At 41.9% G+C, this 27,845-nt stretch overlaps 1 protein-coding gene across 1 annotated transcript in view; it reads right to left on the reverse strand.

Moving 5' to 3' along the window:
* Nucleotides 1–2,033: 2,033 nt before the first annotated feature.
* Nucleotides 2,034–27,845, reverse strand: part of LOC147747524 (vitellogenin-A2-like) — a 66,125-nt gene continuing 40,313 nt past the window's right edge. Inside the window, exons 24-34 of the mRNA XM_086953991.1 lie at nt 24,300–24,350; nt 22,947–23,051; nt 19,848–20,060; nt 19,610–19,752; nt 17,277–17,415; nt 17,049–17,184; nt 15,995–16,181; nt 7,244–7,332; nt 5,126–5,223; nt 4,850–5,031; nt 2,034–2,300 (exon numbers count right to left, since the gene is read on the reverse strand). Coding sequence (XP_086810117.1) covers nt 4,873–5,031; nt 5,126–5,223; nt 7,244–7,332; nt 15,995–16,181; nt 17,049–17,184; nt 17,277–17,415; nt 19,610–19,752; nt 19,848–20,060; nt 22,947–23,051; nt 24,300–24,350 — 1,320 coding nt within the window. The 3' untranslated portion in view covers nt 2,034–2,300; nt 4,850–4,872. The remainder of the gene's footprint in view (nt 2,301–4,849; nt 5,032–5,125; nt 5,224–7,243; nt 7,333–15,994; nt 16,182–17,048; nt 17,185–17,276; nt 17,416–19,609; nt 19,753–19,847; nt 20,061–22,946; nt 23,052–24,299; nt 24,351–27,845) is intronic.

Below are 27,845 nucleotides of genomic sequence, written 5' to 3' on the forward strand. Positions count from 1 at the left end.
AAATCTGAGATCCTGATGCTAATATATTGTGGACAATACAAGCTGGTGAACACCCACAAATGCCCTTTCCATATTTCTGAACTTACACAGACATAAAGTAGGTGTAAATGTTCTACCTATTTCGTGTAGGACATTACCCTGACCTCACCTTAGAAAAAAAGGTTTGAAAACAATGAATTTTGTCACGTTCTAATGCTTGGGGAAAAAAAAGATTTCATGATTTTAATCAGCTTATAGATGTTGATTGTTCACATTGTTCTGATCTAGGGCAGTCTTTAGGCATAATGTAAGGCAATGCATCTATGTGCAGTAATCAGTCGGTAATCAGTCAGCCACATGCAGGATACAGGCACCATGAATTAGCCCTGCTCCTTCCTCGGCAGCTCGCGGGGTGACATAAATGTTTGCCAATGGGGCCTTTTGTGTGAAATTAAACTCAAAGCCAATGGACTATAATTGAAAGTGGGGGTATTTTAATTTTCTGGCTACTCCCTTGAGTGACATCTACGTAAATCATGTATTGTCTTGACATACACAGAGGAAGTTGGTGAAAAGAAGAACACTCATTACTGTCTACAATGATTATGCTATGTACACACATCTTTCATTTTATAACTTTTCCTGTGAATTGGGCCCTACATTTATGAGACACCTATTTCTAAAGAAGAACTCAGAGTCAAGGTTTAAAGCTTAGAAGCTAGCTGATAGTGTCATGCAATTGTGTGCTAGCTAAATGGGTTTATGCTACTGCTGCTTACTCTTTTGAAAATCTAAAATCCATGGAAAAGACTAACACCATAGGAGAGAGAAATAATATAATATTCGAGGACACCATATCCGTTCTGTTGTGGATCTTCAGTAGAGTCATTCTTAACTAAGAAGGAACTTTTTAAAATATAGGCTTGTATACATATCATTTTGCATAACTATTGTACGCGGTTTGTGTTCTAGCTTCTAAAATGTAGGGTATCGAACACAAACAACTACAGGAAATATCTCATTTGTAGGTCTCATGAAGGTGATATATTTTTCAATATGCTTAATGTCTAGTAAAGGCGGTACAAAAGGGGGTGGTGATGGACAGAGCATCTGAACCAATCAAACCCTCACACCCAGGAAACAGATCTGGGTTTAATCCATCACCGTTCTTTAGCCCACTCTGCCACCCCAGTTCAGACATGGCCATATGCAATCAGTCTGACCATGTGCCTCATGGGAACAGTCCAACCCGAACTGCCAAGCCATGTCTTCCCTGGACCGGAAACGAGCTTCTCAGGACCGGTTTCTGGCATTACAGCCGTCTTCAGCCAGGCTTGCTTGAATCCAGTGGCAAAGTGAACAAGGGACTCACGTCTGAGCATACCCTGCCAACTTATGGTGAACAAAGCGATACAACAGGGGGTGGTGATGGACGGAGCATCTGAACCAATCAAACTCTCACACATAGTCAACAGATCTGGGTTTAATCCATCACCGTTCTTTAGCCCAATCTGCCATCCCATTTCAGACATATGCAAATCAATCTGACCCTGTGCCTCATGGGAACAGTCCAGCCCGAACTGCCAAGCCATGCCTACCCTGGACCGGAAACAAGCTTCCCTTGACCGGTAAGGGCCAAATTTTTGTGTGTTTTAGAACAATTTTAGAACGTTTATTTCCAGTCTCCTGATTTTTAGTTAAGCATAACTTGGATGCAGGTTACTGAATGAAGGTCCTACACAGCCAAAAAGAAACCAAACAGGGATTGTTTCATCAATGAATAATTAGTATAAGGAAAGCGTGCTTTGCATTTAACCATATATGTATTTTAAAATAGATGAAATTCTGGAAGGAAAAATAAACCATTTTAAAGCGTTCTCTTTATATTCCAATATTTTACTGAGCTTTCTTTTGGGACTGCATCAGGTGCTGCACCCCTAGCTCCAGTGCAACTGCAAAATAATTCAACCAATCTTAATTCTTTGAACAAAAAGGTAAATTTATGTTTACGCCTTAATGACTTGCTAACTGAAATGAAACAATGACACCTGTGCTTCGTTTTGAATGAAAGAAATGTTTATTTGGAAATGATATATTTATATGGAATTTATCATTTTATAGTTGGAATGGCAAATCATGGGTCGATTTAGAATTAGAATAATTTAAAATGGCACACTGGTGAAAGGTTGATGTGGAAATCTCATCCTCTGAGTGGTTGTTCTGTGGAGTGCTTTGTAGTTCTCCAAATCAGCATCATGTTGTGTCATTAAAATCTTCACTCCTTGCTCACTTTAGACTTTCAGCAGAGTTTAGAGTAGAATCTGTACAAAAAGAGTGAAAGTTATCAACATGGAACAGCCAGGGTGATGTTGAAGCCCTTACAGTGTTTATCGTACTAGGCATCAATAAATGCACACAAACAAATGCAGATACATATGTTGTTAGTGACGGAACATATATGAGTATAGGTTGTTTTTTTGCAGTAAGCTCCCAGATAATTGGCAGAATAAGTTCAGGCATTACCACAGGATGCAATGTTTACTGGATGCCATATTATCTTCCTGTGCTCCGTTCCCATTCTACAAGCTGTGAAACTAAGACCAAATTGTGTTTTCCTCACACAATTTACACTAGGTTTTACCTTGCGAAATTTGTATGGGGAAAAGTGTGGTATTACAAGACAAGTTGTCTTGTAAATATAGTATTATAAGAGAGGCTCTTTCACTTCTTTGGTTGCAGACTTCTATTTCTATAAATTCTATTAAAAAACTGTTTTAATCTAAATCATAAGTAAACCCCACTTTATAGTCAATAAAGGCTGTATTTGAAAGATTATATTTTCCAATAGCAGAACATTTGTAGGAGTATAGAATAAATAAGACCAGAACTGTAGTTGCACTCCCACCCTCCTTTCCACTCAATTGCAGGGTAGGTTAATCACAAGCAGAAAAATATGTAAGTGTCTAGATCCATTGGCTTTGTCCAGAGGGCATCATTTTATCAATCCGTCATACAGGATATCAGCCATACCTAGGTAGTCCTCCTTCACCTGACCCATATTTGGGTCCTCATTTCAGTCAAATTACCTTAACACTCTTTGCATTGGGGAACATATGAGCTCCCTAGGATCACCTGGGCCTAACTCATATAACGTCACCAACAGGGGACTCAAGGTACATCTATGAGACAAAGCTGAAACACGTCAACAACCTTCAGAGTCACTTGCTTCTCTGTGCTGTGGCATAATTGGTTCTCTGTCTCATGGGTGTGATCAATTACTTTATGGATGAATATCTAGTAAACAGGCATAGTGAAGGGCAGGCTAAGTGATCTAGTTCAGGGGGAAAACCCAAGGTGATGAGGAATCATAGGACCAATATTTTTTTTGCTTGCTGCAAAATACAGGTCTCAGTTTGAAATCACTAATTTTGTGTCCAGTAATTACTTTTCTGAACTGATCTATGAATCATTGGGTCTAGTTGGAACATTCAGAATCAGAGTGGGTCGCAATTCAACCTCCCTCATTAATATTCATTCCAATTGGAGGCCATCACATTTTATAATACAGCTGTTTTCCATAAAGAAAACAGGGATGCATTTAAAAAGAAGAGTTTGACATATCTGCTTGATATTTAGTAGATTTTCAAATTGGACTACTTAGGTTTTGTGAAGGGCTACCATGACAATGTGGGGGGTTGGCAAAATGTAAATGTTTTCAATTTGGATTTGGTTGCAAAATATTGATACATATGATATCAAATTGGCCTTGAAGGGGAGCCCTAAACACATTTGTTCCAAAAACGAACTGGTATCCATTCGGAATCCGATGTTGCAAATGTTGAATCTGAGGAGATATGACTGTTAAAGGCTTTGTCAAAAACACAAGGGGGAGGTACAGCGAAGGGTTGGATTCTTGCTCCACCGCACACCAGAGGTCCTGTTCTTTAATATAACAGATTCGACCTCACACTGCACTTAACAATACCAGCCAGAGTTTAGAATAAAAACTTTTTTCATTTATACTCATGTGCCAGGTACTTTTTAATTTTTCACCACATCCCACCACTCACTTATAACAAATACACCCCACACACCTCACACCACACATAGTCATTACTACAAGTGCTCCCGCGTAGTCGTAGGTCGCAGCACGCCGCATCCCGATAGAGGGGTGCGAAGACCCCGATGATGAAGCATGACACCAAGGGGCCTTTTGGTGTGTGAGGGGTATTTTACAAAACACTGAGTGCTTCAACATTTGTCGATCACTCTTTTCCCTTCCCTTCCTCTGTGTTGGATTCTCTCTGTTAAAGGCTTTGTACTTCACAGGCAATATCGTCTAATAGTTTTAAAAATTTTTGGAACCACTTTAAGTGTCATATTTCATCTCTTTCGCAAATAGAAGATGCAGGTATTTTTATGTGGGTGTGTTTATATGTGCGTATGTGTAGTAACATTTGTGCATGGAGTGTGTATTGGGTAGAAACAACCTACTTTCTATGGCAGCACAACCCTGCTACTCCTTGACAGTCTTAATCAAAATGATTAAGAGATATGCAAACATTTAGCCTACAAGTTAAATTGTGATATTCATTCTACCATTAAACAAATCATGTTCATAATTTGACATTCTAGATACTATTTGGAAATGGAGACAAAATGAAATGTGCTAACATATCAAGTTATAATATTCAATATTGACTAGGAATACCAGGAAGCTAAATGCGGGAAAACTACTTGAGAGAGGAAAGGTTTTACTGGATACATAGGCCCCTCTGCCAATCTATATAGTAGACTTGGTTCCAATAAAATGATGGCCACTCTGCGAGAGTTATTGCATTCCTCCAATGAATCCGTTTTGTCAACTCACCCGTTCAGAACCTTTTATCACTGTTAAACAGAACATGATTCTTCTGTAATCCATGATTGGACAAAACTCCCCTCATCTTTAGCAACATATCCATCTGGCATCTGATATTCCTGTTCCCGCTCATCATCATGATGGCCACAAACTCCACATGTCTTGCCCTTCATCCACAAAGCTGGTGTGACCTTTATAATAAAGAAATAAAGAGACCTCTGATGTAAATCTATGTAATCTTGTCATAACGGCCAGCCATGCAGTGAGTGAAATGCATCAGAATACCTGGCATGTGACTCCATTGTAGTGAAGTTTCTCAATGCCAAAGTCCGGTGCAAGAAGGATCAGCCCATCAGTCTCCTTTTCAATCTTCAAATGCAGTTCTGGAATCAAAAGAAGTGCACTGTGGTTGAATTTCAAACGAACAAAGAACTTCAGAATATATTGTAGAACACATGCAGCAGAGATAAAAAAAAATGTGCTAGAGATAGTTCCAAGAAGAGATAGAGATGTATCTGTTAATAAATTGGAGCTGTACATATAGTTTTAATTTGAAACATCTATTTAGAATGCAACAAGTCAGCAAATAAACATGCTTACTATGTAGGATGGGGCCCTTTAATTTATTTCCTAGGCATGTGCAATCTCTAGAGAACATTGTCCAAATAATTACAGGCCTGTTCTGTGCCAAATCATCACACTTTATCAACTAACAATAAAGGCTTATTAATTCCACATTAGGTCTGACTCAATCATAAAGGGAAAATACATTTGTACTTGTGTTACAGAATAATGACTACAGAAATATTGAAATGTACAAATATTGTGTAAAGAAATTGACAACCAGAATATTGTGGAAGCAGGTATATAACGGTAAGTGTAGAGTTACTTTTCTTAACTTTATGCCTCAGTATCATTGGGATATATATATATATATATATATATATATATATATATATATATATATATATATATATATATATATATATATATATATATATATATATATATATATATATATATATATATGTGTGTGTGTGTGTGTGTGGGTGTGTGTGTGTGTGTGTGCATGTGTGTGTGTATTTTTGTGGTATTACCTTTGGAGTTAAGTATAGTAAATCTATGCAAGCCTATGCCTACTTACCTTCCATATATTCTAAAAGTTAATATGCTGGTCTCCATATTTGTGCATGTCAGCTTTCAAAACGTAATATTGTGGTACCATAACCACTTGTATATTTGATTTCCCTCCTGGTGATAAGTTATCTGCTTTAAATCAACCAGTGTTGCCACAAAAAGTCAGCATTCAAAATCTTTAAAGTGCGATAATTAACTTCAAGTGATCAATTCAAGTTAAGATTTTTCAATGCTTGTAGAAAAGACTGAAATTAATACATTTCAGACATGTAACTATTGATTTAGCTACTTGTCAGATAAATATAGTTACTTTGGGTAACTTGGGAGTTGTGTGTAATTTTTGTGATTTATGAAAGCACAAAGTGCGATGATCATTTTGAAATTGGCTTCCCACCCTGGGAATATACATAACACTACTCCTGTCACTGGTATGAGAAAATACCTTTTCGGCATAAGAGAACAAAAGGAACACTCCATTTTTAAATGTAAGCATAAAGGGTAGAACACAGGGCTTACACAAAGGGGAAAAATCAACCTTCCAGAGAAAAATTTCACAAATGCTCATGTTTACTCATGCACATGTTATGGGTGTTGAAAACTCAAATGAGTACAATTTTGGGAGTAGTGGTGCTCTTGGAATAGTGCGAATGGCATGGATTCCTAGGATTTTGGATTATAATGGTTAAGCAACACAAAAAGTCAAAAATCTGCTTCAAACGTAGGAGTAGATTCCTGGCTTTTTAAAGGTGGTCTTAGTGCATCGATTCACAAGAAATACAGGCATGTACTTCATTTCCTCATTGTAGGACCAACAACCAATCTAATCTGCACCACAAATCTTACACTTTTAATGAGTGTTACAGAACTAGAGTGACATTTTTGACCACTTTATACAATTTGAAAGCATAGAGAGAATTGGTAACCAGCAAGAGAAGACAATAGATTCAAATAAAAGGACAGGGGGAGCAGGGGAGTGCAGGAGAAGGCCCAGAGAAGAGTCTGAATTCATTTACACATAGAAAGACAATGAAAAACTACAGGACTCTTAAATAATCTTAACTGAGCATTATTCCCTGATGCTGATATTGATGATACCGCAGCATCACCTGCTAGCTTCATCTCATGATAGAAGCAAATGAGTCATACTAACTTATCAGCTGTAACCTGGTAGACCCCTGCCACTGACCCTAAAATGGGTCCTCATTTCATTTGTGATGAAAGTGATTGTTTGATTATTGAGGCATCCAATACAACTCTGTCACCTACCAGAATGTGATTCATATGGCAGCCTGTTGACTTCAATGCCATTTATCGTCAGCTTCAGGGAGTCAGCAGATGGATACATGTCAATATCGCTGCAAAAGAAGAACAGATTATATGTCAGTCTGTAATATATTTTACTACCAATGCTTTGTTATGGTAAGTATGAGGCCCAGCACTTATAACACTTTCCTCTGTTTGTTTGATAGGTTTTGACTTTGGAATAAAAGAAGGCCCTTCCTGTAAAGCCAAAAATGTGTCACTGCATAAACACTTAGATGGTCAGGAGGTGGCATTCAAAGATTTCCCTGACACATACTTCAGGCAAATCAAGAAATCCCTTCTGCATGGTGCACCTTCCTAAGAACGAACACTGCACCATCTGATTTGACAATCGAGAGTCGTAATTCTAATTTTCCACCCAAAAAATTGGCTTTACCCACCACCCCTACCACATGCCTGTTCTCTGGCTCATGGTAGTCAGCAGATTGGGTCAGCATGATGGGCCACCTCCCATCTTTTAGCTTGTATATCTATTATTATCTCATTTCCCTTAATTTGACATCAGTTGCATTTTGGGATAGGACTGGTCAATTAGCAAGTGTCCGTGTTTTACTATGATTTTAATTACTGAACAAATCCATGCTGCTTGTTACATATGCTACATCCCCCAGTTAAATAATATGTTGTCGCATGATTTGTTTTTAAATGGCCAAATTCAGAATAGGGATGTTTCTATTACAAAATTGCTCACTGGCAACATTACTGGCAAATAGCCATTTATCTGGTATCTGGGGAAAACAATTAGCAGACTGGACAACTTCTCTTGGAGTCTATGCCTGAAACCAAGTTGTTGGAAATATGCCAACAAAAAACATCCTGCTAGTAAAAAGTAATATAGGCATTGAACCAAGCCCCTTCACTCTATGTTCCACAAAACAAATAATACTGGATATGAACGTTGTTCAAAGTAGTTTTTTGATAGATGAAAGTTGTGTTTTAAATGGCAAATGGACATAACAATACAAAATCTGAAAATGTTCCCAGTAGAGACAAGCTGATCAAATTTTGTCTGGTGTTGCATCACTACTCGCGTAATAACCCAATACAGAGCACTCAGGTTACAGAAAGCTCAGGTGAGAGGCAAAGGGCATTTTTGGAATGAATTGTTTGAATGAATGTACACAGAGCAACTAATACAATGACTACCTGTACCCACCTTTGTGGAAGTAAATGCGTTAGAACATGTCCAATTATTAATTGTCATTAGGTAAACCTTCTGTCCTTCCCTCTCCCTATATGACCATCATTTTAATTAAATCTGAATATTGTTACCCAAGGAAACACAGACTTCCTATACTATTAGGATCTCTTGCAGTGAACAGAGCAATATTAACTGATATTGTCAAGTCCTTTGATGGGACTAGTTTTAAAAAACAGAATTCAGCTTAGTATCAATGTCTGCTTTTCCCAAAGTGGTTAATGATGGCATTTGATAACCATGCCCCTTTGACTTCTAAATGAGTTTCTGCTCTATAGTACTCTAATGATTTAGCACAGGTCAAATTCAAACTCAGCTGGCTACAATGCAAATGGGGGTATCATTCAATGATCATGTTAAAGGTTACAGAAGAGTTAAGAAAAGGGCTAGCTGCATACAAAATGCACATTTTTTGGGGGTCAGACAAAATGACTTTTTTCTTTGTAATCAGTGTCTCTGCAAATAAGCAGAAATACATATTTTTGATTCTCAGGAGCTCTCTGACACTTCAACAATAACATCTTGCTTGATTCCATCACAAGTGTTCGGCAAGAAACTCACCTCATATTTATGTAAAACTTATTTAACTTCGGCCTAGATAGTTACAAAGGTTTTTTCCCTGACTCCCCAACCTAAAATTCAGTTCTGAAACGTATCTTCTTCAGTCCAGTTAACTAGGAAAGACGTACTCTCTATGATTGCCAAAGTAAACTCAGCCAACACATTGGAACCTTGTCCAACAATTATCCAGCACTAAATCTGACCCTTTGGTTGTTTATTTTATTTCTCCACTTGAACAAGGATTAGTTCCTAGCACCCTTAAAAAAGAAACTGTTGTTACAGAGTTAAAAAAAAGACAGTGACTCATAAGACATAAAGAGAATCATCCGATTACACTCTTACCAATTATTCCCCAAACCACTAAAAATGTGTGGGAAGTATTCTATGTACTCATTTACAAGAGACAACATTTTTAGATGATTCACAAGCTGTCTTTCACACACCACATAATACTAAATCTGTTCTGTTATCTATTTTAATTGACCTACAAATGAGCTTGGATCAGAGACATGCCAATGCCTCAATCTTCCTCGACCTATCCGTAGCATTTGATATGGTTCATCATGTTATCCTACTCAATCATATCCTCAGAGATGGCTTGGAGGGGAGTGAGCTTAATTGGTTACAGTTTTTTCTTTGTAGGCAATAGCAAACAGTATGGTTGGCACAGGGTACCACAGAGATCAACTGGATTCTTTCTAGCCAAATGATCCACTGTAAGATACTCTGCATCATTTTTTAATCCTTTTATAGCTATTGTCATATTTTTGTAGCTCAGCGAGATGCAAGATATTGCCCTGACCACAAGCAAAACTCCTCCTCAGATAACAGGCAGAGTGTTCCTAAACTGTTTAAAACTAGAATGGCAAGGGGCGACCAATCGGTCCCCCCGAACGTATGGCAGAGTACCACGATCCCCCCGGGAAGCCATCTTGGGCGGGAGGCGAGTCTCGGCTGGTATGCCCGAAGCGGTGTAGCCGGGGCGCGCCTTTTCCCGCCCTAGAGTGGGTTGGCCTAGACACTGACGCGGCTGGCCACGCCCTTGGGGCAGGCAGGGGCGGGTTTACGCCCGCCCTGAAGACGGATAAAAGGAGGAACAAGACCGGAAAGCATCCTCTTGTTCCTGTGCTCTGAAGCTGCACCTCCTCGCTGCACGTGAGCTCGAGACGGAACGAAGAGCCATTTTTGAGCGTTGTAATCTTTCTCGTTTGTTTTACAGATACTCGGTCGGAGAATGCCGAAGAAGGCGGGAAAGCGAATGACTACCGAACAGATGCTGCGTGTTCTCATGAAGGAGATGACCGACCTAAAGAGGCGGATGGATAAAAATGAGGAAGGGGGCCTGAAACGTCCTTTGGAGGGAACGGCCCCGGGAGGAAAAGGCAAGAGGCCCAGGAGAGGAGCAACTGGGGGAGATACCCCGGGTCCCAGTGCCCCGCTCGAAGCACCCACTCCTGTGCCGGAGGAAGGGAATCCGATTCCCGTGGTGGTCACCCCCGTGTCCGGGGAAGACATGCCGCCCGAGCTGGCAGCACAAGTAGCAGCGTGGTTGGGTAAGAGTAGCAAGGGCGCCACGGCTGTCGACGCGCAGGTGTTAATGAAGCAACTGCGGGAAACGCGTGAAGCAGCGAAGGTATCCACGCCGGCTGCGGTCGTAGAGAAGCCACAGGGGACGGTTTTAGTCGCAGAGACAGCGTCCAGTTCAGGTAAGCGGCCATTGCCGATTGCGAGGGAAGAGTCGGCTCCCTCTCGAAGGGAGAGGTTGGGTCAGCATGTTCCTTTAGCTATTAAAGAAAAGATATGGGCAGGGGAATATGTAAACATCTTCTCGTTGCTTACTGATCATTATGAGATGGAGCATGTTAAAGGTCAGAAGGATCTCATGCATCCGAGTGTTTGGCGCGCAAAGATGGCCGCCTTTAAGGTTAATGAAAACGTTGGCAATTGGGGCAAGGCATGGGGGATTTTCACATCGATCTTGGGAGAACGGAGGCCCGAATTGCTACCCGAATTGCCGAGTTATCAGTCAAGGATCATGGGGTACTCGGTATCACACGAGGGTAATCATTGGTTTTGCTATGATAATCTTTTCAGAAAAGCAAAAGAACATGATAAAAACTTAACTTGGGATTGTTATGATTCTGTGTCCTGGTCCAAAATGAAGGAGACTGGTATGTTGAAAGTGCCATTAGTAGGGAGTAATGTGGGCGAATCCTCCCGTCAGTATGCGGGGACGCCTTTTCGATCAGGTACGGGTACCGACAATCACTCGAGGCCTACCGGTAATACAGGTAAAAAGGGGGTTTGTTGGAATTTTAACAGGAGTAAATGTACTAGGCCCCAGGAATCGTGCAAATTTAAACACGAGTGTAGTGAGTGTGGGCAATCATCCCATCCTGAGTCCACGTGCAGAGCCAAAACGGGTGATAACGGGGGTAGAGGAGGTGCCAAACAGGTCTAACATAGTCCGAGGGGCGCCTTTACCTACCCCGATTGATACCTTGGCAATGATTCCCTGGCTCAGTGAATACCCGGATCGTGCTTCCGCTGGGGTGTTGCGGGACGGGTTTTCATATGGTTTCCGCATCCCAGTGGGGGACTTTCAGGGTGTGGAAAAATGCAAAAATCAGATATCGGTCTTGCAGCATACGACCGTAGTACAGGAAAAGATCCGGAAGGAGGTTACTCGAGGTCGAGTCGCCGGTCCGTTTAGTGTACCCCCGGTTGCTAACTTTGTCTGTTCTCCTTTAGGAGTGGTCCCCAAGAAGGACCCGGGTGAGTTTCGGCTGATACATAATTTGTCAGCCCCACGTGGTCTTTCCGTAAACGAAGCGATAGACCCGGAAATGTGTTCGGTACGGTACGCATATTTCGATGAGGCCGTGGCCATTTTGAATCGCCTGGGGCCCGGGGCGCTGATGGCAAAATCTGATATCGAGTCAGCGTTCCGGTTGCTCCCGGTACATCCAGACGATCAGCGTCTACTAGGTTTCTTGTTTCAGGGTCAGTATTATATGGATAGATGTATGCCGATGGGATGCTCAATTTCTTGTGCCTATTTCGAGAAATTCAGTAGTTTTCTACAATGGGTCTTCACAAAGAAGACGGGTTTTCAACATGTGATGCATTATCTCGATGATTTTTTGTTCCTGGGGGCAGCCGGGGATCCGGAATGTGGGCAAGCTTTGGCTGCATTTTGTGTTTTAATGAATCAGTTTGGCGTGCCATTGGCACCAGGTAAGACGGTGGGTCCTTCGACTTGCCTCGAGTTTCTGGGGATCGAGTTAGACTCCGGAGAAGGTTGTTTCCGTTTACCAAGTGATAAAGTGTTAAAGTTCAGGGCATCCCTGCAAATGTGTTTGAGTGAAGCTAAGGTTAAGCTGCATCAGTTACAGCAGTTAGTGGGCCAGTTGAATTTTGCCCTGAGAGTTATACCTATGGCCCGCCCCTTTTCCCGTTCGATTGCTCAAACCATGGGCGGATTGAAGGAGGGCCATCATCGCACGAGGCTCTCGGCCGAGGTCCGCCAGGACATGCGCATTTGGTTGGCATTTCTGGCGGATTTCAATGGTCGAGTCGTCTGGAATAAACCAGCCGTGTCCTCTGAGGAGCTGGGGCTGTGGACAGATTCGGCAGGGAGTGTGGGTTTTGGTGCCATTTTCGGTGCTCGATGGTCTGCACAAAAATGGCCGGCATTGTGGCATAACAGTGGACTGACAAGTAACATTGCTTTCCTGGAACTTTTCCCCATTTTCGTGGCCCTGAGAACGTGGCCCGAAGGGTTCAGAGATCACTCTGTGGTATTTTGGTCTGACAATATGACCGTGGTTGAGTGTATCAATAGTCAGGCAGCACGATGCAAATGGGTTTTGAGGCTGCTCAAGGAAATCGTATTACTGTGTATGCAACTGAATGTGTTGTTCAAAGCAAGACATGTCCCTGGGGTCATGAACCAGGCGGCTGATGCCCTTTCTCGTTTTCGTATGCAGGCCTTCTGGGCTTTTCTGCCCACAGCGGACCCGGAGCCGGCACCCTTTCCCGAAGCTCTTTGGTCTCTCGGTGCCCCGAACTTCGTAACCTCGTGGGAGAGAGTTTAGCACCCAGGACGAGGAGGGCATATGAAGGGGCGTTCCGGACCTATTTAGCCTTTTTGGGGACTGCTAGAGAGGAGCTTTGGGGCCAGGAGGAAGGGGTTGTGAACTTTCTGATGTCATTACATCTGGCAGGGAAAACGGTGGCCACGGCCCAGAGGCATCGGGCTGCCATTTCCTTTGTTGCTAGGGCTCATGGGATCCAGGACCCGACAGCGTCTTTCGTTGTGCAAAAAGCGCTACGTGGGTGGCAACGCCTTGAGGGTCGCAGAGTAGATGAGAGGCGCCCGATAGGTTTGGATAGGTTGGCCCAGTTATTATCCAGACTCCCTACAACATGTTCGTCTCAGTTTGAGACAGTGTTATTCCGAGCCGCTTTTACGCTGGCATTCCATGGGGCTATGCGGGTAAGCGAATTAGTGGCAAGGAACAAGCAGGATGTGACGGGAGGACTGTGCGCAGAGCGCGTTCAGATCAGAGGGGAGACGATGACTGTCTCGTTTGTGAGGTCCAAAACCGACCAGAGTGGGATGGGTGAATGCATAATTATACGCAGGATTCCCGGGTCGTCCATGTGCCCAGTGAAGTGTTTAGAGGATTATTTAACACAAAGGGTGGCATCATGGGGGGGGACCTTGTTGAGACACGCTGACGCCACCCCACTGACAAGGTTTCAGTTTCAGCGGGTGCTTGCGATGTCGATTACAGCTGCGGGCTGGAACCCGGGTGAATTTGGGACCCATTCCTTTCGGATAGGGGCTGCTACAGAGGCTACAGCCAGGGGTCTGAATGTGGAACAAGTTAAACGTGTGGGGCGTTGGTCCTCCAATTGTTATAAAAGGTATGTGCGTTTGCACATGTTGTGAAGCCGTAATGATGTACTCACGCTTCTTGTTTTTGTTTGGTTTTCAGTTACGCAAGCCTACGAGGCGGGGCGGACTATGCAGTCGACCCAACACCGGGCCAGCGGTCAGACATCACCGGCTGTTAAAAAGGAGGTGTGGGTCGTGGGCCACTCATACGTGAGGCGTGCCGCGGACGTATTCAAGGCAGGTGACATGGTGCACGTGGCTGGGGAATACGGGTACAGGGTGTCCTTCTACGGAAAGGGCGGTCTCTGTATTGACCAGTTCCAATCATTTTTCGAGGGTTTGCTAGGGCGGACGAGGTCACCGCCGTCTGTAGTCATAGTACATCTTGGGGGCAATGATTTGGTCACCACTGGTAGACGACTTCTCCTGAAAGCGATGCTTTCCACTGTAAGTTGGTTAGCGAGGAGAGTTCCAGGGTGCACGATTGCATGGTCCCATATGATCCCACGGAAAGTGTGGCGGGGGGCTTTTTCGGTGTCTGCTTTAAATCACTCTGTGAGAAAAATTAATAACAAAGTAAGTAGGTTGTTCCGTGCCAATGCACTGCATTCTATCGCGCATGGATGTATTAATGATGACAGTATGTACTTGGGGGATGGTGTTCATTTGTCTCGGATGGGGAATGAGTTACTCATAGGAGACTTCATAGCTTGGCTGAAGACGTTAAACATGACCTTTAGGTAGGAGTGTGGTGGGGGGTCCGGATAGCCGGTCAACTATCCGGTCCTGTGGCGGTAAGGTCATGATCGGTGAGCACTAATTGGAAGATCCCTATGAGTGGGCGTCATCCATTACGGATGGGGGCGCTCGGGGGAGGTGGCCATTGGCCCCTCAACGGGGAGGCGGTCCCTTCTAAGGATGGGTCGCCGAAAGGAAAGGGAAGGCGGTCAAGGCCCCTTCATGGGTAGGAGGGGTTACAGCCCCCCCTGGGGAATTTCCCGGGGCCAGTACGTCTGCGACGGCAGATGTGGTAAGTTGTGTGGGGTTTGGGGGGGGGTCTACGCTACCTTCTAGATACCTCACACGAGTCCTCGTACGACCTTTAAGTGGCGTCGAGTTTTATTGGGGCCCCCGTCAAGTCAAGGGAAATTGGTAGTTGCACTTGAGGTAAGCCTCCGTGCCGCCCCTCACAAGTGAGGGGGATATGTCTGGGTTAGGGATCTTGACACCGGTTACGACCTTGCCGTTGGCCCTTAAACGTTAGGATGTACAATTTCAAAAGTTAAGTAAATGTTTGGTAGGATGTTAGTTCGGCTAGGAGAACCTTTGTACTAGAGGATATGTTAAGGTTAGCCAAACATCGCAATGTGGTAATGAAATTGTACATAATATGAAACTGTTTATTTTAATGTTTTAATTTTGTTTCATATTTTAATAAATACGGCCCGGGAGGGTCACTCCCTCCCGTCTCCAAAAACTTCAGAACTGTTTCCGGTTTCCCATCCTTGGGGATTGTGTTGAGAGGGGGTGGCGGGTATCTCAGCCATACTGGAGTGCACAGTTTTTCTTTATGTCCTTCAAGGCTTTTGAATCATGTGTCCCTCAGTCTAATCTGCACATTTCCCCAGACTGACACCTATGCGACTTTACTTGCACTAGCTATCTTGCTTAGGAAATTGATGAAGAAATGTGCCATGTGGTGCCTAATGAAGTAAACACATTCATTTCAGTACTAGGTTAAAAGCATAATCTTAGTCCGCAGAGGCCATCAAATTGTGTAAAGAAGATACTGATGTTTGAATAGCTCAAACATAATAATCTATGTAAACTTCCATATAGCATACTACTTAATTCAACCATTGAATCAAACACCTCTGGAAACCAATAAAGCATAAAAATCATTAGACAACTATGTCATAGAATAAAACACACAAGGAACACATTTCTACTGGTTTTGAGAGATTAACATCTAAGGGTAACACCACGGATACACACTTTTGAACATTCAGCTTGTTAGACTGAAAATACTCACTAGCTGCCAAGTTTGACATTGATGGCCTTTTGTTCAGAAGACTCTTTCACTTTCTTCACCATCACCAGGAAGTTCAGATCAGGACTACAGTCTTGCACCAGGACATGGTAGCAGCTTCTTGGCATCGAGTAGTTAAAAGCGACATCATTAAAGGTGGTGATTGTGTCTTTGGAAACTGTGCAGCGACCTAAGAAATTATAAACAAGAACTCAAATATTTATGTTTGTACACCTTACAGTGAGAAAAACAGAAACTCTACTAACAGGATATTGGTTATCAACAATGTACTGGTCACTGGAAGTGACAGGACACTTTTTTAAAGGTTGATGTTGCTGCATTGGCCCCTTTCTCAAATGGAGCTCATCAAATGCATATTTGTTAGTGATGAGGAAATGCTAGGAATGGAAATTAGCCTTTGTTATATTACTGCCTCTGCCCTTATGAAGCCTGAGATCAAAGTTACCAAAAGGAAAGCCGAGGGTAGCTGCTGCTACTACTAACTGGCATCTGTGTTTAAATATGTTGCCCTATCATCAACACCAAGTGCCTAATTGTAAAAACCTGATTTTATTTATGTTCACATCAGGTAAATGAGTGCACATTTTCTTCGTCGTGCATACTCCTTTATTTTGCAATGGCAAAGTCATGGTTGCATGGATTGCAACATGCCTCGTTAAAATTCTATATGTATTCCCAATTTCAATTCTCATGCCTTGCCCATGGTATGAATATATATTATTAGAGTGCTTGTTATTTGAGCGTTTAAAAGTTTAGACACGTATATTACATTGAAAGTATGATGTAGTACCAGTTTTTATTGGGACTTGTCCTCAGGGATTTTATAATATTCCGCAAACTATTTATTGTAATTAGGAGGACAAGTATATATTCTAATTTTTGCAATTTTATATTTTAGGTTTTTTTTACACAAATGTGTGGCATGTTCTGATATTAATCAAATTCCACACAAACAGCATGTGTGGCCTTAAAAGAAAATTTAATTGACATTCGAGAGCAAAGGAGTAGTTAGATATAAGTGTTCCCAGGTGTTTACCTCTTAGGTTGTCCAGCAGGTTCTCAGGGGCTTCAGTAAAAATATTCCAGCTGGGGGACTGAAGGGATGAAATCTGTGTAGGGTGAGCAGCAGGGATCGCAAATGGAAGCTGAATGGATCTGTAATAAAGTGTGAGCTGCAAAGTAATCAGAAAAAGGCATTACATATTTATGGATCCACCCTTTACATAGTTAGAAATGTGTCACTGTCAGTAGCTGTAATATTTACCTTTGGAACCTGCATAACTGCATCAATGGATCTTGGAGAGCTTAGTGAGAGGACCACTGTTGCTTTCTTAGAGGGATTTTTCTGCATCTTTTCAGATAACCCAGCCATGAGTGCAGCTCCTGGGACAAACTGTGCAGCCCTGCATAATTGAAACAATAGTAATATCTGATGCTAATGTATTCATTTAGATTAAGTATAACATTAGGTGGTAATGTTTCCATAAATATAGTGATCTGCATTGTAGCATTTTTTAAGTAGCTAATTATGATCCTTAATGGGTAAGTTTAGCTTGTTTAGGAATGTAAAAATAGTTGATCTATTTGTAGGGATTCATTTACGATCAGTTGAGATTTTGCAGACTGTATATTTCAACTTGGAGTCTTTCCTTCAATCATTCAAGTGCATGTTCTGTCCTATTATAGGCATTGGCAATCACTTCATCAGTATGTTGTAATCAAAAAGAGAGAGGAGAACTAGAGAGGCTAGTCTATTCCCTCAGTTTATATGTTAGCAATCAATGAGAACTAGCTCTGGTTTAAATTGTTTGTATGTCTGCGGGTGGAGGAAACCCATTAGGTTTTATGAAGGCCCTGCCCCACCAACCTAGTTGGTGGCATGCTTCATCATCGGGCCCCACCCGAGGTACCGAATGTACCTCAGGTGTGCTTCGATGCCAGAATTTCTGCAGAGCTGGTTTTTTGGTTTGTGAGGGTGCTGTGAGTGTGCTCTGAGTGAGGTTTAAAATACTGTCCTGGGTGTCCCAAAGACTGTTTTAATGGTGGGCCCCAGGCAGTCAATAAAAACAAAGGCTTTCGAACGTGAGCGGTAGGCTTATGGCCTCCGACATCCTGTGCGGTCAAGTAGTTTCAGCCAGGCCTTATCTTCAACTGGCTTTCGTCATGACCTTATATGTGCACGGTGTAACAAGGGCTTGTATGCGTTTGTCAGTGCCCTGTGTGTAAAGCACATGCTACGGTGCTTATATGTGCAAGAGGGGTTTCCTCTCGAGTTGTACACCTGATTTTAGCGAACAACTCAGCATGGAGCTCAGCCAGGGGCCAGGACCATGTGCACCTGCGTCATGTCGCTGGGCTCGCAATGAACCTGTTGTCCAGGCAGAGGCTCCTCACGGAGTTCCCATTGATTGCTAACAATCACTTCATCAGCCCTTCGGCATTGATTACGTCAGTGCCATCACTGGTGAGTTAGATCATTCCAGGGGATTCCTTTAGAGTGTAGAGTTAGATCATTCCCGGGCATTACTTTAGAGTTTAGAGTGTTAGCTGCCAACCCACCAGGTCAGCAGAGGCTCTGTCCTCCACACGCCTAGCAGAGGACACCCTAGCAGATGCAGCAATCATGACCTGCCAGACAGGGATTTCTGGGATCTGAGTGAAGGCGCTGCTGAGGAGGCTTCATCAAAGGCACTGAATACCTGATGAGTGAGCACCATGTTTGATATGGCTGCTGCAAGAACAAACTTCTGAAGTGGAAGTTTGTTCCAAAACAACAAAATAATGCCTCACAACTGTAGTGTGTGGGCCAGTATGCAATTTTCAATAAGAGTGACAGTCGCACCACCCTAAATACCATGGAGCAACTTCCCACTATGGGCCTGTTGTCCCATGGAAACCTTGCAGCCTCCCATTTCTGCAGGGCACAGGAACTTCAAGTATTGGGTAGAGATGCATCTATTGGTTGATGGAGGCTGCAGCATGCCGGCAGACTCTAAATGCCGCCTTAATGTTTGTAACTGTTTCATTTCTTTGTGCCTCTCTCCCATTAGAAGAAGTACCCAATCCTGGCTGCAAACCTGTTATTGAAAAATTGAAAAACATTGTAGCATTTGTTCATTCCTAGCACCGCATGAGACAAACACATATTTATTGAACTTGTGAAAATATTTTAAGTATGTTATGCAACTAAATTAAAATATGCTAAAATGTTGGATTGATTAGAAGTTAAGGATTTTAGTATAGGCCTATAAATGCATGCTGAGAGAATTGAATGTTTTTTTTAATGTTACAAAGCATGCATTCTTTTGAATATTGGGATAGAAATGTAGTGACTTGTCAGCGGATGATGTAAGATGTCTATTCTGCAGTATTGCAATATAAAACATTTTGAATACCCATTTTTATTTTCCGTACTCCGAAGACCTACCAACCTGCTTAACACTATTTAAACTACAGATTGAATTGAGATCTTCTATAGTGCTAATGTGTAAGTCACAAGGGGAAATCACTTGTTGGTGCCTACTTCAGAATATAGAATTTCTTGCTTTTCCTGAACATATACAATTAGTAAATTCTTACGTAATGTAGAAATATTACCATTTTCCAGCCGATTTCAGTTTTGATGGAATTTTGGGCCACTCCACCTTCAGCCTCAAGCCCGGTTGGCTGCCAAAGTGACCAGTTTGAGCCTTTGCAGCAATTTTGTAGTCCTTGCAATTCTGACCCCATTTCAGGTAGGCCTAATCATAATGTAAGAAATTACATATATTAATTTGATGTATTATATACAGAAGAGATGTTACTATCCCTGTTTTATCTGCTCCCCTGGCCTCACCTGTGCTTCATGAGAGTTGACAACAACCGCATTTGCACAAGCACGCCATCTACTGGAGGCAGCGATTTCCACAGCATAGGCCTGGATCTGGGGCTTGGAGGCGTGGTAGTCTGCGTATACGATCACCTGGTATCCTTGTTTCTTGTTGTCATTTCTCACCGCTTGAGCAGTAACAGCGAGCACTGGGGGCTTGTTGTCTCCCATAAAAGCAGGCTAGAGGCATGTGACAAAAGTGGAAAACAGCTATTACAATGGAGACCTGAAAACTCTGCACCAGTTCTATTGTCAGGAGGGATGCAAAGGCACTTAGTAAAGTAGATGTTTGTTCAGATAACACCTATGCACAATTAAACATGGGGCACTCTGCTCAGAGGATAACCTTGCTATATATTGAGAAAAAAGGGGCATTTGCAAATATTTTTGGTTTCCACAGATTGGAATTGCAATAAATTGCTCTGCCAGCTTGTGTATAACGCAACTGGTTGTACTTATGCTGTATAGCAGAGCCCCGAGAACCCATAATGCCTTGACTTCCACAGTCCATCATAGGAAACATTTTCTGTGCTTTCCAAATTGCAATTGCACAGTCTTTAGAAACTTCACCACCATCTGTGGGACTCTGAAAAGATCTCTCTTCTAAGCCTCTGCCTCTAGTAATTGCAAGCTTTCTCGACCTAGAGACAATCAAGAAGCATGAAGCCTGATGCACTTGTTGTTAGTGAATAATTCATAAACTGTGGGGCATATTAGCAAGAACCTCTATAAAATAATCGCTGTTTTAGCGGCAGTTTCCTGCTGCTAAAACAGCGATAATGGGCTTGCTAATATGCGTTAAAGAATTCCAATAACCTGGACTTCTATTGGAATTCTATAACGCATATTAGCAAGCCCATTATCGGCGTTTTAGCAGCAATTTCCTGCCGCTAAAACAGCGACAATTTTAACGAAGTTCGTGCTACTATGCCCCATAGTCTCTTGTAGGGGACACTGACGTTTCATCTAGTTTATTCTAATTTAATAAAGAGAACAGTTGCACTTTCTCTGCTTTGCTGAATAAAACACATGGTAGCCTGTTTATCATTGAAAAAAAAGCTTTTTTTTCCAAATGATCTTCATTAACATTTCATACGACACACTTTGCATCAGCGATAATCAGCAGATTTACCTTTTGACACCAGTGGCTGTTTATCATGGAAACAAACATCCCATCTCTAGTTTATTTCAGGCAACATAAAGACTTCTTCTCCTGAGTCGCAGAAGGAATTATTGCTTGGATTTCTCAAATATTTCATATAGAACATGAAGATATCTTCTACATCAGTGCAGAAAGACTCCTCCCTGAGTTTGTTGTAGACAACACTATGCATTGTCAAGATGGTTTACAGGAAAAAAAGAAAGTGATAAGTGCCTTACTTGAATGTATCACTTGTAATGAACTCGGCCTCGTAATAATCAATAGTTTTCTTCTCAACGTGCTACACCAGACATAGCGGAAGCTAAGAGAGACACCCTAAGTGCAATGGGTAAACCCAGGCATAAGTTCCCCATCAACTGTGTTATTGGACTGACGTTACACATAGCTTGTAACATGTTTAGGGGTGCCTGTATCCCCAACTGTATGGGAGCTGGCATTGTAGCTCAGAGTGGCCTATATCTACTAGAGCAGGACCCCAGGGGGATTTGCATATGACTGGTCTCTGTCTAGACTTGCATAGCAGCTAGAGAAATAAGCAATGGCTGAAATTAATTCAAGCATTCCACTCATGATGATATTTTGTTTGTCACTTATGAACCACTTATGCATGCTTTGGAATATGTACAGAACATTAATGCATTATCTAGGGCTGTGAGCAGACAGCTAATCCAGTGTCCATCTGACGCACAGAAGACTACCACATCTTGTAGACTGTGCATAAAACACTAATAATGCAACATCAGGACTGCACAAAGGCCACCAGAACTGAATCGTCACATGTAAAAGGAGCAATTACAATGCATTATCTTTTTTCCTTATGTACAGTACGGGATTCTGTGGTTTGTTATTAAGAAAGATCAAATCTATCAATTTATTTGCTGTACATAACACTAATTCGTAGCTTTCTTTTTTATTTAGTTTTTACATTGTTTTCTATAGCATCTACTACACAGGCTATTGGAGCACTGCATAGGAGAGACCTATATAAAGTGTAATTATATATATATATATATATATATATATATATATATATATATATATATATATATATATATATATATATATATATATATATATATATATATATATATATATATATATATATATATATATATAATAATGCATGGCATTGAAAAGGCAATTACAAATCATAGATATATTACAGACAAGTGTCCAGCATTAATGTCTTTTCAGAATAATGAGGTGTTGCATTTTGTAAATCACGTAAAATCTTAAAATGGTAACACCCTAGTTAAATGGAGGCTGGCAGTTTACAGATTCATAAACATGCAAAGTAAACAGCAAGGTGTGTAATAGGTAAGATGTACCAGACCGCAAATGCTGATCAGAAGCAAGTCCAAATATATTTTTCAAAGCAAAAGGAAATAACATAAGATCATGTGTACATGGCTGACATTAGACAAAGGTAACCAATCAACAGATCGGTTTTCATGTAACACAAATCAGTTTCACCAAGGCAGGAAGCAATCCAAATTCGTGAAAGCACATTTTTGTGGAACCTTTTGAGCTTATACTTTAAAATAAATTGAGAGTATGCACTTTTCAGTGGTAGAGTGGTACAGAATTCCCTAATGTTATGGTCACAGCAGATAAATCGAGTTTCAAGGCAGTATGTTGTGGATATTTGTAATCATAAAAAGTGTTTGCTTCTAGAAATGTGGGAATTGCCTTGAAATACAGCGTTTTTGTAATAGTTTGGATGGCACCCAAAGTCCTGTTTTCGTGATCCACCCCTCCCCCAAGGTGGCCAGCGTTCCATCGCCACTTCCCCAGTGTTGGTTTAACATAAATTGATAATTTGCAGAATCTGAAAAGGAGCCCTCCCAAGATGTCCGACATGGGGCGAATAATGTAATACTGATCTATTTTAATGCAGCACCTACCCTCTGAGATCTTCTGGCATTGGAGGCGCTGCTACTGCTGCTGCTTGAAGAGCTGGAGCTGGACTGGGAAGAGGCTCTGTGTCCTGAGGATCTCTTCTTAGGATTCTGGATTAATGCAAAATAGTTTATAAAAATGTACAATTTAAATGCAGTTTACATAAATGATAGATATGGCAATAACTTTAAAAAAAAATACCTTGTTAAATATATTTGCAGGCCTGACTGCTCCTTAGAGATCTCAGGACTAACTAACCCTCACGAGTGAGCTCGATGGTCATGTATTGTTGTGTTTCTATCAAACATTATTTTACTGATCTTTCTGTCCTCCTGCTAAAGATATCTTGGATTGAGTTATGGCAGTAATGGATGTGTTCGAAGGTCTTACTTCCACATACAAGCAGCAGCTAGAGCATGAATATTGCTATTGTATGAACTGAGCTAAGCAAAGTAAAGGAAATACACGTGCCTTCAAGATTTAAACATTCTTTAATTTCTATCTACAAAGTTATCGCTGAACCATATCAAAACACTGTGACCTGTAAAAGGTACTTAGGGCCTCATTTATGAAAATTGACGCATCGTTGTGTGAAAACAGCGATGCGTCACTTTTCACTGCGCCCTCCTTGCGACACCAGTGATGCATTATATTTACAGTATGACACATCATGGCGCAAGGAGTTACAGATACGTCAGTATGTCTGACGTTTCTGTATGGCTCAAAAGTGACGCATTGCTGGAGTGTGTCACAAAAGTGAGGCAACTCCAGCAATGTGTCCTTTCACATGGGGCAAGCCCCATGTAAAAAGGCCTGCGTCAGTCTTACGCCTGCTGTGAGGCAGGCATAAGAAATTGATGCATTTGTGTCCTAGAAGTGGCGCAGTAAAATCTTATAGATTTCACTACATCACTTTCATGACCCTTTCTTGCGTCAGAATGCCCCCCCTGCATACATTATACCTGGCGTAGGTATAATGTAGCGCAGGGGTTTACAAAGTGATGCATATACCTAGATGCGTCACTTTGTAAATATGGTGCAACAAGGCACATTTTTTTACGTTGCTGGTGCGTCACAAAAAGTGACGCACAGGCGGCATAAAAGTGACGCACGGCCTCATAAATGAGGCCCTTAATATTTTAACAAGTGTATCTTAATGTTGTGACTGGTGCCACTTATTGCTCAACATAGACAAATGGCTTAGTTCCCCACATGAAAACTCCACATTCTGTTTTTTTATGACATATACAACGTGGTGCTAACATTACAGAAATCGTATTGCTCCTTACACATAATTCAAGTAAATCAACATAATGTATCACAAATATTAACTTCAAATTATTTTAAATACCACTTACAGAGCTTTTGTATGCTGGGGTGAAACGTAGGTCATAAATATCAGGGTTCGTCTGCAGGAGAAACAAGGAGAACAGATTTGTTTGGTGGTCCTTTAAATAAACATGCAATTGATACTGCACAAACACGTGATTATCATGCCTTACTCAAAATTTTCAACATTAGCTGCATCATTTACAAGACTGTTAATACCAACAACCTTCCATACATTTGCAACCAAGAAGAGAACCTCTAACAAAACACAAACAACATGCAGGAAAACAGTCTCCAGGCTGCAAATGTGGAACAGCAAGAAGAAAAAGAAGGGATGACACACCGAGACAAACTCTGCGTCAAAATATTGGATTGACACCCCAAATCAAATCCAGCAGGTCAGATCACTGCTCCAGTTCTGGAAGGAGCTGAAGAACCCTTCGAGAAGGGCTCCATCACTTCACTGACCCTACTGCCATTTAAAATAAGCTTGATCTTTCTAAACCTATTCACTTTGTCCCCATCACCACCGTCCCCATCCTAAAAAGTTGTATTTCTTCTCACCTACATACATTGTCTCCTGTACAGCAATTCATTGCATTGTACCTAGATTCACACTTTATAAAACATGTTGAAAGTTCAATATTTAAAAATTTAAAGACTATTAATATTCCACATTTCCTAAATTTAATTCACATAAAATGAAATGCATTTAATTAATTTTAGAAATGCAACTTTACTGCTAGCTGCATCCAAAATAGTGCACATCCATCTTTTCATTCTTCAAGTAGAATGCCATGCTCTTCTGCATTAGAGGTAATTGAGGAATCAAGCATCATGAGTGATAAGTTGTATTCATTCATTTCAACTTGACAACTTCTGTTGAAGATGTTTTCAGTTCTTCCAAAAGGCTTAAAGGGGTGTTCTTTATCCTGATTGCATATATATTGTTACATCCACTTTTCCAGAATACCATTTGGCTTCCCAAACATATCATGAGTAACTAGCTTTCATTATTTTTTTTGCCCTTATAGTTCATTTCAAAGTGTGGATGGGTTCAATCAATCGTTCAATCAGGGGGTTTCTTTAGCGCAAGCTACTCACCCGGAAAGGGTCTCAAGGCGCTGAGGGAGAGGGCAGTGGGTGGGGGCGGGGTTCAGCAGCTCCTGCAGGTTCACTGAGTTCCATCAAAGAGCCATGTCCTGCGGTCCTTTAGGAACTTGGGGAGCGAAGCAGTCTGTCGGAGGTGAAGAGGGAGTGAGTTCCATGCCTTGACAGCGAGGAGGAACAAAGATCGCCATCCTGTACTGCTTTTCTTGATCCGAGTTAAAGTTGTGAGGGAGAGGTGGGCTGAGCGGAGAGAGTGCAGGGGAGCATAGAACATAAGGCGTGGTTCACGTTGGCGGGTCCGGCGTTATGGAGGACCTTGTGTGTGTGGGTAAGAAGCTTGAAAGTGGTTCTCTTCTCGACGGGGAGCCAAAGTAGGGTCTGTAGGTATTCGCTGATGTGGCAGTGGCGTGGTAGGATGAGGACAAGTCTGGTGGCGGCGTTCTGGGTGTTCTGGAGTTTGCTGGTAAGGTTTGTGTTGATACCGGCATAGAGTGCATTGCCGTAGCCCAGTCTGCTACTGATGAGGGTGTGAGCAACCATTTTCCTGTGTTCAGGGGGGTCCACTTGAAGGTCTTGCAGAGTAGACTGAGGGTGTGGTAGCTGGAGGAGGTGATGGTGTTGACTTGGTGGTCCATCTTAAGTTCGGAGTCCAGGATGAACCCGAGGTTGTGTACGTGGTCTGTGGGGGTGATGGGGTCCCCGAGGGTGAGGGTCCTCGGTGTCGTTCCAGGTGTTGGGGTGTGCGCCCATGATGAGGATCTCTGTTTTGTCCATGTTAAGTTGAAGGCAGTTGCTCTTCATCCAATTGGTGATAGGTTCCATTCCGTCTTGAAAGTTGCATTTGGTGATGTTGGGTTTGATGGATAGGGAGTGGATGAGTTCTGTGTCGTCTGCATATGAAGTGATGTTGAGTCCATGTGCTCTGACGATGGCTGTGAGCGGTGCAATGTATATGTTTAACAGGGTCGGCTGATGTAGGATCCTTGTGGGGCAATTTTGGAGGGATGGTTGAAAAGGAAAGCTGAAATGTGTGTTAAATAACAAGTTTTGGCTATACCTGTTCTGCTGCATATTTTAAATTGGCCACGTTAAGTCTTTTTTCACTGTACTGACACACCTGTTGCAAAGAATTTTAATATTTGGCATTGAGCTATTTTACATATACTCTAATATGGGTCCCTGTCTACACAAGTAATGATATATTGTAAACATGTTCACAAAATAGAGTGTTTTTTTGCATAGTACTGCTAAGGTATATATGTACAAAATGTGGTTTGTAACTGGCATTACTATTGCAGGATTAAATACCATTCTCAAGCCATTTATAGAGTATCAATAATTGAATCAGCTGGAACCACAGCTGAAGTATACACAGACTGTTTGAAAGCAGGATGGAAAGGAGATAAAATCACTCGCATATGTCACCATAAAGATGAACACACAGATGGATCTAATGAACATATAGAAGAGCAGGGATTAAGGACTAGGCAGCGCTAATGCGAGTTTGTGGGAGAAGCCATTGATGTACCCAAGCAAACCATTCCTGAGGTCAGGATTTTGAATAATGCAATTGAAGATTCTCCACTGAGTATACTACATGATTGTTCAGGTAAAAATATAAATGCAGGTCTACTATTGCTCATCACTTAAGAGGATGTTAGTCAAGAGGCAGCTTCATACATATGCAATTGAGCTGCCCAATCAGTAAGATATATTGGAGAAGAGTGTGTGTGGAAATGAAAGCAACATTCGAAATACCTCTGGACCTGAAAGCACCTTCCATACTTTTGGGCATATGGGAAATGAATGATGTTACTAGGTACAGAAGCGATTGCACTAGAAAAGGTTTATTGTGGTACACAAAGCAATTGTACAAAAATGGAGTAGTTACCGCACACTCATGACTGGAGCAGGAGCATAAACTGGTGAATTTTGGCTGACAATGCAGTGTATGACAAAAGAGGCTGAGCAAGGAAATTTGCTAAGATTTGTAGGGTTTGTTTTGAATACATTGGGCTCGAGTGAGAGGTAGGGAATTATCACAATACACATCTCTAATTAACAAGTGTTGCATGCTTAGGAATCGAAATGAATCAACTGTTTGAAGAATGATGATTCAGCCTAGTCTTTATGCTGTGGTCTAACCCAATAAGTGAACTAGATTTACTCTTGATATACTACTGTATGACTACATGAGTTTAGTGCGGGTCCAGCCTTTAGCATGGTCGACCTTAGCCCAGCCCAAGGGAACCAATTTTCCTAGGGGTGCATGTAGCTATGTGCCTTAAGGTTATATAAACAGCAGCACCTTTCTCATCTTGCTCCAGCCTTGTTCATCCCCAGAGGGCCAGATCCCCTGGAGCCAATACCCCACTTAACATGCAAATGACCCCATCACAAGGCTATGTTTATCCAGAACACAATTCAAACCCAGGTACAAACGAGCAAGTATTGTGCCCTACATT

This window comes from Lissotriton vulgaris, chromosome 1_1 (genome assembly GCF_964263255.1).
Source record: "Lissotriton vulgaris chromosome 1_1, aLisVul1.2, whole genome shotgun sequence".
Taxonomy (NCBI): domain Eukaryota; kingdom Metazoa; phylum Chordata; class Amphibia; order Caudata; family Salamandridae; genus Lissotriton; species Lissotriton vulgaris.